General features: G+C 44.5%; 2 protein-coding genes across 3 annotated transcripts in view; one reads left to right on the top strand and one right to left on the bottom strand.

Moving 5' to 3' along the window:
* Positions 1-2719, bottom strand: part of KIF24 (kinesin family member 24) — a 28363-nt gene extending 25644 nt beyond the window's left edge. The window contains exon 1 of the mRNA XM_075136242.1: positions 2664-2719. The gene's annotated coding sequence lies outside the window, so the exon portion shown is untranslated. The remainder of the gene's footprint in view (positions 1-2663) is intronic.
* Positions 2720-5503: 2784 nt separating this feature from the next.
* Positions 5504-11991, top strand: NUDT2 (nudix hydrolase 2). 2 transcript variants are annotated; one of them, XM_075138354.1, is made up of 3 exons: positions 5504-5626; positions 6999-7156; positions 11032-11991. In XM_075138354.1, exons 2-3 carry the CDS (start codon positions 7024-7026, stop codon positions 11343-11345), a joined length of 447 nt encoding a protein of 148 aa, XP_074994455.1. In that variant the 5' UTR covers positions 5504-5626; positions 6999-7023; the 3' UTR covers positions 11346-11991. The 2 variants fall into 2 exon arrangements, with proteins under 2 accessions (XP_074994455.1, XP_074994456.1); XM_075138355.1 differs by lacking the exon at positions 5504-5626 and adding an exon at positions 6279-6405.
* Positions 11992-13040: the final 1049 nt, after the last annotated feature.

The raw sequence follows: 13040 nt of genomic DNA, 5'->3' as shown, positions 1-13040 counted from the left end.
GACCTTAGCAAATACAGCTCTTACTCATGTTTGGAGGTTACAACAACATTCAACAAAACCAAGTTATTTAAGACTAAGTTTTTCCCCCTGTATTTCAGGGTAAGTTCTTTGGCAGGATTTTCAAGCATCTCTACAATAACATTATGTAAGAAAATAAGGTCACCAAGTATCACCCCCAAATTCAATTCCATGTCATTAATTAACACATTATGTTGAAATAATAATAACAACAAAACAATAAAGATTATATTAAAATGCTGATTGTATAAGATATTACAGAGGCCAAAAGGTGCAGTAGAGGACATCTAAAATGACTTAAAAGCTAGAGTCTAAACTGTAGACAATAGTTAGCCATAATAGAATTATGGGATTTAGCAGTAACAAGGTTCAGGACAAAAACATTGGTATGTAGATGGACTTATTTAATGTGTATGTAACGTGGTTCTGAATCTTGAGGTAAAGTCAGAGCCACTGCTGAGATTGCTAGATCCTGGGAGGGGGAAATAAAAATTGACAGAGAGGATACCAAACCCAAAAATTAGAGAGGCTTTGTGCAAGGGTTTTCACAAGCATTCACAATTTGCCAACTTCTCTAACAGGTAAAATCCACAGGAACTTCAGACTTCATTTAAAGAAGGGTTATGTTTTTGAAAAAATGCCTATCTTGCATAAGACAGATTAAAATATAAAACCAGTACAGGTCCTGTGTAAACTCCTGTATGCACTGCCATGGGAAACTTCTTTTGTTTGATGAAAGGAGCAGCTAGAACACAAACCCAAGGCACCAATCTCAAAGTGTTGAGAATCTGTTAAAGATGAAAACAATCCAGCAAATTTATTTTGTCTATTCTCACTCTGTATCATAGATTACACCTATGTCTTTATATATGCTTCAGTTATATACAGAGTGGCCAAAGACAAGTGCAAGAACTAACTTGGTGTTAACCTCTCTTGAATTATAATGTTGAGCACAGGAGAGAGAAGAGAGGATAAAAAGAAAAAAAAATGGAGACGTTTCCCAAAACAGGAGCAGCAGACAAAGGGAGAGAGCTAAGAATTTTAAGGTCAAGTTTCTAATTAAAAATTAAACGAAATATATTTAAATAGCTAGAAATTACTGTACAGACAGGTTTCCATTATCTGGGGTAACAAGGGACTAGGATTCTCAAAATACGGAAAATCCAAGTAATACAGGTACTGCAGAACATACGAGAAGGTTAGTACTGAGACATGTAAGCAGCTCTGCACGGCTTATTGGCTAAGGCTCTGTGCCATATGAAAGCAACTAATGGCTTCTTAATGAGAGCTGGCCCGGGGAGTAATATAACTGCTTCTGCTTCCCCAGATATAATAAATCTTACTGGATCTAAGTGGTTTTAGAAGATAACTCCAGTGTCTCTCCATCCATGGAACAGCAATTTCACAACCTAGGAAAACCGAACATTGATTCATAAAGGAGTAACAAATTAATTAATCATGGAAAAAAATTAAGCAGTCGTCATGGTGATGGGTTCCAGCATTTCTGATTATTTTAAAACTCAAGAGTGGACAATTTTCTAAAAGATTTGGTCTGGTTCATACATCAGAGAATTCAGAGAAAATTGCAGTTGTCAATGAAACCCTTCTGGCCTTTCAATCGGCGATGCTCTAAAAGAAAGGAGCGCCTTTCTCCTCGTTAAAAGAATACAGTGTGGGACGAATTAAAGTAGAGTTCTCTGTGTCTGAAGACACTGTTTCTAAAACAGATACATAATTCTTCAAAATAAATTGGCTTTGTAAAGAAATAAGAGGAGTATTGGTAGGTTTTCAAGAATCCTAACTTGTTAATGATAATGCCATCTTCTGGCAAAAAAAGAGAAGAATTTTACTTTTTCACTGTAAATAACAGCCAGCTTTCCCTCAGCTATTGTCAGGATCTAATTTTGTTTGTTCACCTGAGAGAACATTGTGTCCTGGGGCAGAAAAATATAATATTCTTCAGTGTGGTAGTTTCATATGAAAGCCCAGGTCTTGTTCCCCACAAAGCTATAGGTGGCTTCACTGAAAACAGGATGGAGACAAAGGCCTAAGACTTCTTAAAAGAGTTGGATATTACACATTTTGAGAAAGAAGTGAGTCAGTATGGACGTGTAATTCTCCACGAGCACCCAGTTATAAGGTCAGATAGTCTCAGGCCTAAGAAACACTTTTCAATCTCTCTTACAACATCACTTGCAATTCTTCGCCGTTCAGTAGTTGTCCTTCTCATTCTATCTGGCAGAAAGACTCAGCTTCACTTTGAAATTTTCACCTTCTTCTCACACAAGGGACCTGCTTTATCACTGACAAAAAGGTGCCGAAGCTGGTCAGTGAGACAGTGAAGTCAACAAAGTCCAGAGCATCTTTACTTACTAGCACACACGCCAGCAGCGAGGGAGAGACCAGTTAATGGTGATATACCTTACCACTGGAACATGTGAGATGTCTGAACGAGGGACCAGTCAGCCTATCATCTTTATCTGGAAAACCTGAGTTCTTCACAACTTATTTCTTATGCAAAGAAGTTTTACAAAGATCTTAAAAGGCTGCCAGATGCTTGTAATGGTTAAGTACTTATTGTAAAAAAGCATTAGAATTTTATATAAAGGCACCAACTCAAAGCCCAGAATAAGATCACAGCTTACCATCAGAGAAATCCTCCTCTGTTTCAGTAATAGAGGTTTTTTAAAGGTCATAAAGCTGGGGAAAAAAGAAAAGTCAGGCGTAAATAGTAGAAACGAGTGGTTACATTTTATGTATTCTGAAGGAAATTAACTTACCACAGAATTATGCTCTAGGAGCTGATCCTCCATTTTAAAATGCTTTTAATTATTAATTAGCTCTTACACAGACCTGTTCATTCTCAATGCACTTTTCACAGTGGAGAAAAGGCTGGCCTTCAAAGATACTCACTCAGTGAGTGTCAGTCACTGTGCATCAAATAAATTATGTAAAATCCCTACATAGACTATTTTAAGAATAAAGCAGCCTTAGACCACTGTATTTTGATCCTTATTAACCTCTGGTATATTAAAGATCTCAGTGCACTGTTCACTTGAATAACACTCATATGCCCTGTTATCCCACTGTACCTCACTGATACTTACCTGACAATTTTAGCTGACTTCCACTGATACTCCTGAGTGTCACCACCAAGACATGACACAAGTATCACTATACCCATATTTTAAACTAGGGAAATTAAGTCATGGCAAAGTGAAGAAACCTTATGTGACACACCTACAAATGCAAACTAATGCAACTATACATTTAATCTAGCGATAATCATTCTGAATCATAAACTCTGGTCTGATCATTAAATAATTTTATTAGGAAAAATTTTCAAGGGCATCTGATAAATGTAATAATTATTAATCAGTGTACAAAACCTAAACAGCACCTTGTTTTTCTGCCTATCACTTTGTATTATGTAAACCTTTTTGCTTTACAAGTACCTTATAAAAACAAAAGTTAAGAACTTACAAAATTTGTAAACACATGTAGCAGGTAGGTATGTTTCCTTTCCTGACCACAGCTATAGCAGTGTATTGTATTCATTACTTGTAACCACATTACCCCAAATAAGTCTTCAGCACAGGCTCCATCCACACCAAAGTGTTTGCTGGTTTTTGAAGTATAGAAGCAGAAGACCAGAACGAAGCCAATTTGGCAGTCATATCATAGAGAAAAGGAAGACTTACTAACTCACGTCACCAGTCCCCCATCTTTATTTCTTATTCATCTGAACATGAAGCTCTTTTTTAACTGTGATCCAAGGCCAAATCTGATTTAGCCCTCCAGAAGTGAATGGCTAATTTGCTTTTCCAGAGCACCACACAAAATATTTTACCTTTAATTATTCTGACCCCATTCCTTGGAAACTAGGGTATTCCTGTGAAGAACAGGGTCAGGGTGTAGTTGCACTTTTATAAACACAAGCTCCATAATAGGAGATAATCTGTACTGTAACACAAGTTCATAATTTTAGTTTCACGCAGTAGGTAGGGATCTATGAAACAGTGTTTGACGTTGCAGCAGATCCCTTCATAAGATCATAGGATTACACTACACAACTCCCTGTGCACATACACAACATAGTATTAAACGTTCTGTTGCTCATTGGAACAAGTATTGTAGCAGCCTGTTTTGAAGATACAAGGAACAAAGCTGAATACTAGCAATAGAGAACCACTTACAGTTTCTGTATAGTAAAAGTAATTGGAGAGGAGGGAATACTTTCAATGTTAACTGACGATTTTACAGGTGGACCACGATGCAGGTCTTCCCCTTGCAGCAACAATCCCACTTCCTTTGCTACTGGCATACCTAACACGGAGTTGGTTACTAAACTACAATTCATTTCATTGCTCTTTGAAACAGACTTCAAAGCAACAACTAAATGTTGGGTTTTTTTTTTTTCCAGTAGAGTATTTTTCAATTGGCAAGAGACTGCTGTTTTTTATAATCATCCCGTCACACTAAGTATAGTCTGGTGACCTCATCAGAAGAGACTCCATACTACAGCTGATCCCCGACAACTGCTTAGAACAACAGCTGCATGGAAATGGGAAGTGTCTAATATTCAACCGCACGCTAAGAGAATAATCTACAAGTTATATTGGGATGCTGATTATTTGAAAATTGTGCCCGAGCGTCTCTTGCCAGTAAGATTTACCAAATGGCTTTCAGTATGTATTTTATAATTGCATCAAAACAAACCGCCGCGCATCTGGAATTACACTGTATGACTGAGGGGGGTCATGGTCACTGAATTTAGCCCCACAGGGATTTAGCTCCCCTCTCTGAATTTAGTCCCAGACTGAGGAGCTTCATAGCTTCACGCACTGGAAGAAGGAGCGCAGGGCTGAGGCAGGGGCCTCGCACTCGGCCAACTGCCGGGCCTCTCCCGCGGCGGCCGCCTCGCCCCTGCGCCCCACCGTGTGCGAGCTCTCCTCTCATCCTTCTCTGTGCTGTTCCACGCCGCTTTTTTCCTCCCTTCCCCGCACACATCAGAGCCGGGCGGCCCCGAAAGAGGGGGGCAGCCCAGCAGACCGCACAGCGGCCAGCTCGGGCTCCGCGGCGGGACGGGGCTGAGGGAAGCTGAGGGAAGCTGAAGGAAACCGCGGCGCTGCCCCACTGCCCGGGGAGGGTGATGGTCCCCGGGACAACTCCCCCGCTCCCTCGGCGCGGCCGTTCCCTCCACCTCCGGGCAGGCAGGCACACACCCACCCCCACCGCCAGCCGCCGCGCCCTCCCCGCCCGCGGCCCCCGCAGCCACTCACCGGCCGCGGCGCCGCTCGGCAGCAGCGACTAGGCCGCGTCGCCATAGCAACAACGCTTTTCCCGCTTCAAACGCTCGCGCGCAGCCTCGCGCCCGCAGCCAGCGAATAGAGAGAGGGAGAGGCGCGGATGGGGCGTGACCCAGCGGGGAAAAACCAATCCGCAGTCTCCGCGGCCGGAGCGGGCGGAGCCGAGGGAATGGCGGGAGGGGGAGGGAGGCCGGAACGAGAGGGGAGGAGCTACAGCGCGCTCCTCTGCCGCTGTGATTGGTTGAGGCTGCCTTCAGTCGTGCGGCGCGCCCCGCCTGCTCTCCGGCCCGGAAGCGAAGGTGAGGGCGGGAGTCGAGGGCGGCTGCGGTGGGGGTGACCCGGGCCCTGAGCCTCCGTGTCTGACTCCCCCAGTGTCCCGGCGTGCATCGGGCTGTCCTGCTGCCATGGCAACGGCCGGAGGGGCTCTCCGCCAGGCCTGGTCCCCCCGCCTCAGCCCGGTGCCGAGGGGGCCCTGCCTCTGGGGGGCCAGGGGCCGCCCTCTGCGGGCGGGAGGGCAGGGGAGCGGGGCCCCGGGGTGGCTGGCAGCGGCGGGGGGGTCCGGGGGCCGCTGGCCTGGAGAGGTTTGTCCTTCCAGGCTCTGGGTGTCCGGGCGCGGCGCTTCCAGGCGCTCACGGGAGGTGGTGCCGGCCTCCCGCTTCGAGCGGCCGCTCGGCTCCCAGTCAGCTGGGGTTGGTCCCTGCGCCGCCCGGGGGTTTGGTGGCTGGCGGCGGGGGTTATCTTCGGCGTGGCTGATCAGAAACGAATTGAGGCGGTTCAGGAGGGGTTAACCAAGAGAGCTGAACAGCGTCCTTGGGGCTTGGTTGGTGGCGAAGGACTCTGTCCTGTGGTTTCCTAGTTTGGAAACTGGAGATGTCACGATGCCGCACAGGGGAGAACTGTGTTGTGTAAATTTATTACGTATTGAAATGTGCGACTCTGTCAAAGCTTTGCCTGGAACTCGGAATAGCTGTATTCTTTAACAAGGATTTCTCATCTCCATTGCTTTCTCTCTTTATCTATGTAGGACCAGTTGTCCTGGCTGTGTAGCTTATTGATTACAATATTTGTCACTTAAGAGGTGTGTTCCTTTCTATTTGCATCAAATTAGTGCTTAACACATATGCCAAGAAGTTTTTCGTTTTGTAACAGCGTCACGTCTAGGCCAGACAGCAGGGAGCCTGTCCTTTGTCACTCATTTTCTCAGCTCTGCCACTGGCATCTTGAGTTCTCTGCTGCAGGCGATCTGTCTTGGACAATTATTTCTGTATGTCACTCCCAGTAATGTTGGGGTATTATCTTTGCACAGGGCCTTTGGATTTTTGCAGTGGAAAAGCTTCAGAGTGTTAAATCGGTGCCTTTCCTTTTGCTTTATCTTGTTTTTTCTCCCTACGGTGTGGTTTGTAATATAGCAGCAGCAACGAAATATGCAGGTCATGCTTCTTGATGACCTTTTTTTTAAAGCTTTTATATAGGTTCCTGTTTCCTTGTTTTAAAAGGAAAGGACTCAATTTTTTACAATTCAAAGGTAGTTAATAAGGTACAGTTTGATTGTACAAAGGGATGGATGACTTTTAGCCCACACTGAGGTATGTTTCCTGGCTAAATGCAACTGGTTTGTTTGAGCTCCATGTTGTACGTTGTTCCTGCTTGATCCTCTCTGCTCTTCCACAGCAATCCGTGCAGTTAGCAGAGGGGCATGGCTGTGAGAGCTTGTGGCTTGATCATCTACAGGAGGCTGCAGGCAGCACCATCTTCTAAGGTCACTGATGGTATTGAATACCTCCTCCTTCAGACATCCTATGGGACCCATCACTGGACCCCACCCAAAGGTGATGTTTGTTCTGGTCACACACTTCAAGGTCATTTCTGTTGGGAGTGAGTGAGATTACAGACTGAACTTTGGCTGAATGCTGCTAAGGTCAGGTCTGAGGGGCAGTTAATCAGTTGACAGTTGATTATGCTGTTTGTGCAGCTGAGTGGGGAGTTCTGTGGCCGAAATTCTTTGCAAATTGTGACTGTATAAACTGTATGGGTATGACTGATTGGGGCTGGAGGGAGGAGCACCCAATCGTGCTCCTCAGATATCTGATGTTTCTGGCAGACATTGAGCAGACTACTGAAATTAGGTAGCTAGAGAAATTTTTACCTTCTCGTTCAGGTCTGACCTTCTGCCAGATCCCACTGTTACCACTGTACGGTTGTTTGACCCATGTATAATCAGAAGGGTCACAGTTTGCAACACAACGTTAGAAGGCAAGCTGAAATCAGTGATGATTTACTATAAAACGCCTTTCTTAGAAGGTGCAGGAGTTTCTTTAAGTTCAGGAGATCATTGATGAAGAGCACATACCTAATGCAGCAGAGATGAGAGGGACAGCTAGGAGAAGTAACCTTATCAGCCATCTTCACCTAAGCCATCTTTGCTCATCAGTGAGGCCCCAAAGGAGAAGACAAGCCTGGTGCCCCAAGACATACAGCAACACCCTGTCTGTGGTAGAGCCAGTGTTTGGTAGTACATAGTCACAACCCTGGTACTCGGAAAAGTGCAGCACAGAAATATGTCAAGTTCCTTGTAGATCTTCTTATATGCTGTTTTTTGTCCTCTGAGGTTTCTTCCTGCTAGTTTCTACTTCTTATTTTGTAAAATGCAGTGCCCTTAAAGCATAGTGCAGGAGCAGTTTGTAAACAGGAATTTGCAAATTGGAAAAAAATCTTGTAGCAGTATCAACTATGCTTCCCTATTAAGGGAAAGAACAAAACTTTCCAAACCTTCCCCTTTGTCCACTTCACCAAAAGCCTAAGGGAGTAGAGTTTGCAGCCTACTGGAAAGCTAAAAACATGTGCTGGGACATGATTAGTTGTTGTGAGAAGAGAGACACATGTGGAAAGGTTCACTGGGAACACAGTAATTCTGGACAAGCGATTGAAATTACTTGTAAGCATTTCAGCAGGGAGTGAAATGACTCATAGGCGTACATCTCACACACTCAAAATCATAGAATCATAGAATGGTTTGGGTTGCAATGGACCTTTAAAGGTCATCTGGTCTAACCCCCCCAGCAATGAGCAGGGACATCTTCAACTAGCTCAGGTGGCTCAGAGCCCCGTCCAACCTGACCTTGAATATTTCCAGGGATGGGGCATCTACCAGCTCTCTGGGCAACCGTGGCAACACTGTGCCAGTGTTTCACCACCCTCATGGTAAAAAACGTCTTCCTTCTCTCTGGTCTGAATCTAGCCTCTTTTAGTTTAAAACCATTACCTCTTGTCCTGTCACTACAGGCCCTGCTAAAAAGTTTGTCCCCATCTTTCTTTTAAACACCTTTTAGGTATTAAAAGGCTGCAGTAAGGCCTCCCCAGAGCCTTGCCTTTTCCAGGCTGAACAAGCCCTGCTCTCTCAGCCTTTCTTCATAGGAGAGGTGTTCCATCCCCCTGATCATTTTCATAGGCCTCCTCTGGACCCGCTCCAGCAGGTCCATGTCTTTCCTGTGCTGAGGGCTCCAGAGCTGGACGCAGTACTGCAGGTGGGGTCTCACCAGAGCAGAGTAGAGGGGCAGAGTCACCTCCCTTGACCTATTGTTTACGGTTTTATAGACCAAAAGTCACATACAAAAGCCACAATCTGATGGCAGCCTTTAATAGTAGCTTGGTACAGATTTGGGGGCCATAAATGAAGGGAAGCTATTACATTATATAGTCTCTGCAATATGAGTGGTCTTCAAAGGCAGCCTTAGGTTGTGTGATGCAGTAACATAACTTGTACATGATGCAGACATAGATGTAATGTAGCAGGAGCCAGGATGAGAAGTTGTAATCATCTCTCCAAGAGCATGCAAAGGGCAATTTACAGCTACTGCTGTACGTTGGTATTTTGAAAGTTCCCAAAGCAGCTGCAGAGAACTGGACTTGCAGGGATTAAACTGGACTTGCTTGGATCCCTTCATGTGAGCTTCATCAGCCTCATCTCTGTTCTTAGAACTGTGACTTTGCACTAGCCGAGGCTGATGGGAAGGGGATGCGGGGTTCATTTTCCTCCTCAGCATATTGGAACTGCATTAGTGCGAACGGCTGGGAGGATCTGGAAGCTGTGGTGTGAGGTGCTGCCAGCAGTCCTTTTTCCGCCCAGTAGGTAGACTGTACTGCACAAACTTGGAAACTTACTGAGCTTAGACTTGAGGTTGTCATCAGCAGGGTGAGGTGATTGCCTTTTGCTGTGCTGGAGAGCAGGAGCTGGCACTGGTGTCCTTTGAGTTGAAACTGAGTCTCGGCCCTCCAGCTTTATTGCTACCTCAACTCATGGCACGTTTGATGACTACGGATCATGATTATCATAAAAAATAGTGGTTATTTACTGTTCATGGATGTTCTGTGGGCATTTGCTGTGGGTACTGTAAAAGTAATCCAGCTGTGCAAGGCTGAGTGGATTCTGTTTCTCAACTATTAGTAATAAGTCCCAGCTATGGAAATACATACTTTGTCAGAAAGGAGACAGCTTGACTTACAGTGCTGAGATTCAGAGGGAAAGTATTTTTACTTAAAGCCTCAGTGTATTTGATCTCAAATATCTGAGACGTCAAGTGCAACATCAGACGCTGTTTTCTGCACAGTTGCTGCTTGAAATAGAAGCGTATTTTACATTTGAGATGATGTCACATTATAAGAGATGTTTAAGCTTCTGATACGCAGACAAAGAAGTGAGAGAGACCTGTTGGGAAAGCAAAATGAGCTTCCCACATATCCCAGTTCTAGTTCTGAAGGATGGCTTTGAGTACCTGGGCCCCAAGGAAAGATTCATTTCTGTGATGAAATTATGGCTCTTTGCAGCCAGCTACATAGAAAATAGAGTGACACCAGGGGCAAAATAAAGCTTAACTTTTTTTTCCTCTTGAAGCCTCCCAACTCCTGCTATGTTGCTTTTTTGAGATCTTGCTTGGCTTGTTCTATTTATATTCTGGTCTGAAGCTTTCATGAGAAAACCAAATCTGACATTTCTCAACAAAAGTACAAACAGCTGGGGATGTGTTATATTTATCCGTTGTTTGTAATGGCACCTCTCATTCTGAGCAACGTAAAATAAATGATGTGTCCTAGAAGAACTACACAGCTGGTGAAAGGACTGACTTTTAAGCTTGCTGCGTTTCAGAGGGGAATATGGGCGAGAAATGAAAATACCCCTAACTGCCTAACTGAAACCCACCTTTTAAATGGCATTTGTTGGTGCCCAGACCCGTTGTTTCTGGGCTGTTGGCATGAGTCAGAGTTTTGCAGAATTGAGCCTTCAGCTTCAGTGGAAGGGAAGGGTTGGGAGAGGTCTAAGACTTGCAGATGAGCAGTCTCCCCTCTAACTGGATAAAGGAAAAACTTTCATGAGGCACTCAGTCCTCAATATGATCTAGGTGGAACATTACGGATGCAGAGTGCTCCAGGAGAGGAGAGGAGGACTGGGAATAAAAGATGTCTAATGCTGACAGGCCACTAGGAGTTTCAGAAAATGTGGGATAAACAACAATCCTAAAAGCCACGAGACAAAGACAAATCAAGACATAAGAGTTTGAAAAGCAATCTCTGTTCTCCAATTTCTGTTTGATTCTGTATCAACTACAGTGTACTCTCATCTCTGACTCCCAATGTTTCCTAGTTGTCAGCTGAATAAACAAAATCTGAATTTCCTTCTCAGAGACTTACTTTTTCACCTTCTTGACAGGCCATGTGGACCCAGGAGAGGATGACCTGCAGACAGCCTTCCGGGAAACACAGGAAGAGGCTGGTCTTCAGGCCAGTCAGCTCACCCTCATAGAAGGGTACAAGAAAGAACTGCACTATCCTGTCCGTGGCAAACCTAAGACCGTCATTTACTGGCTGGCAGAAATGAAGGACTGTAACACAGAAATCAAGCTCTCGGAGGAGCACCAAGCTTTCCAATGGCTGAAGCTGGAGGATGCTTGCAAATTTGCAGAATATGAGGACATGCAAGCGACGCTGAAAGAAGTGCATCAGTTTCTGTGCTCCAAAGAATAAATGCTTTTGTGAAGGATAAGGGGAATTTTTGAAGAAACACGGCCTGCTTTTTTTCCTTTTTTTTAATTTTTATTTTGAACCAGGAGAAGAACTACATGGCTGCTGAAATGTAGATTTCTTTTTTAAATCTATACAAATTCACTGAATATACTTGGAGCTTTTAAAGAGCTTGTGTTTTTGTCTCCCCTAGCTAATGCAAAAAAGCATGGTCTGATTGAACTATGAGTCAGAGATCTCTGAATTGAAACCCAAAGCTAACAAAGACTTCCTCTGTCCCTGTCTCCTTTTCTTTTTCCGTTTTTTTTTCCCCTTGAAGTGCTGAACAACCACAGGTCTTTTTGAAAAATCAAACACTAGATATTCCTTGACTTGCTGATGTAGAACTACAGAGATGAGAAAATGAGTAGATGGAGATTTTTTAATAACAAAATGTTTACTGCAGAAGTTGCACCTTGCATTTCAAATGGAGAAGCAGTAGTTCTGTTCCCAGCTCTTCCACTGATATGCTGCGATAACTTGTCAAATCATTTCAGGTCTTGTTTGTTTGTATCATGAATTTATGTACATCACTAATGTACTGTTGTGAAAACATTTTTCATCCAGAGAGTCTTAGTAAACAGTTGACATACAGTACTTAAATGGTAAACTTGAAGTTCTTCTTTTGCCTCTTTCTTTTCGCTCTTTAACAAACACCTTGGCCATACATTATTTAGGGGATTGGGAAACAGAAATCTACCTGCCTGATACAGCATTTTCTGCACTGAGTATCTAAGCTAATGTGCAATCTTGTGTCTGTTTGATAGCATCTGTGTTTCTGTGGCTGCAGCCTGCACCCATGTGTGGGCAGCAGGGCCGTATGCGCTGCCCGCGCTGTGCTCTAGGTGCTCATGCTGGATGATCGCAGCAACCTGCGGTGGTACTGATGAGCTCGCTGGCATCAGCTTTCCTGTGGACCTCTCTTTTGTCATTAACATCACTGGGAGCTGAGGTTGTTAGCACTCTGTATGATTATGCATGTTCAGTTAGAAATGGTTCATGGATGTTTTGGTACATAAATACCAAAAAAGCATGATAACATTATTAACATTTTTAGGTGAGGAATGAGGTTTTCTGAACTTTGGAGGAGAACAAGTTGTCCCTTCTTCCCTACGTCTCCTCTAGCCTTTGCTGCCTGGGCACGTGGACCTCACAAAGCAAGTAGGTGTGGGCTCTACTTCCACTTTGTCTTCCTCCTTGCTGCAGGAGTGAAATGAGGGTCATCAGCATTGCACCAGCTCTGGAGAAGACCTGCGATAACAGAGATGCAGTGTAACTGGGCTGAGAAATATGGGCAGCAGTTTAGTATCGTGCCCCTGTACTCGGCCCTGGTGAGGCCGCATCTCGAATCCTGTGTTCAGTTTTGGGCCCCTCACTACAAGGAGGACATGGAGGTGCTGGAGTGTGTCCAGAGAAGAGCAACGAAGCTGGTGAGGGCCTGGAGCACAAGTCTGATGAGGAGCGGCTGAGGGAACTGGGGTTGTTTAGGCTGGAGAAGAGGAGGCTGAGGGGAGACCTCATCGCGCTCTACAACTCCCTGAAAGGAGGTTGTAGCGAGGTGGGTGTTGGTCTCTTCTCCCAAGTAACTAGCCATAGGACGAGAGGAAATGGCCTCAAGTTGCGCCAAGGGAGGTTTAGATTGAACATTAGGAAAAATTT

Source organism: Calonectris borealis, chromosome Z (assembly GCF_964195595.1).
Source record: "Calonectris borealis chromosome Z, bCalBor7.hap1.2, whole genome shotgun sequence".
NCBI lineage: Eukaryota > Metazoa > Chordata > Aves > Procellariiformes > Procellariidae > Calonectris > Calonectris borealis.
The sequence above is the reverse complement of the archived record's forward strand: the minus strand, read 5'-3'. Positions and strand labels throughout refer to the sequence as shown.

Coding starts and splice junctions, on each gene's coding strand:
- NUDT2 (XM_075138354.1), top strand. CDS start 7,024: ATGGCTGTGAGAGCTTGTGGCTTGATCATCTACAGGAGGCTGCAGGCA. Junction 7,157..11,031: donor TCACTGGACCCCACCCAAAG/GTGATGTTTGTT, acceptor CCTTCTTGACAG/GCCATGTGGACCCAGGAGAG.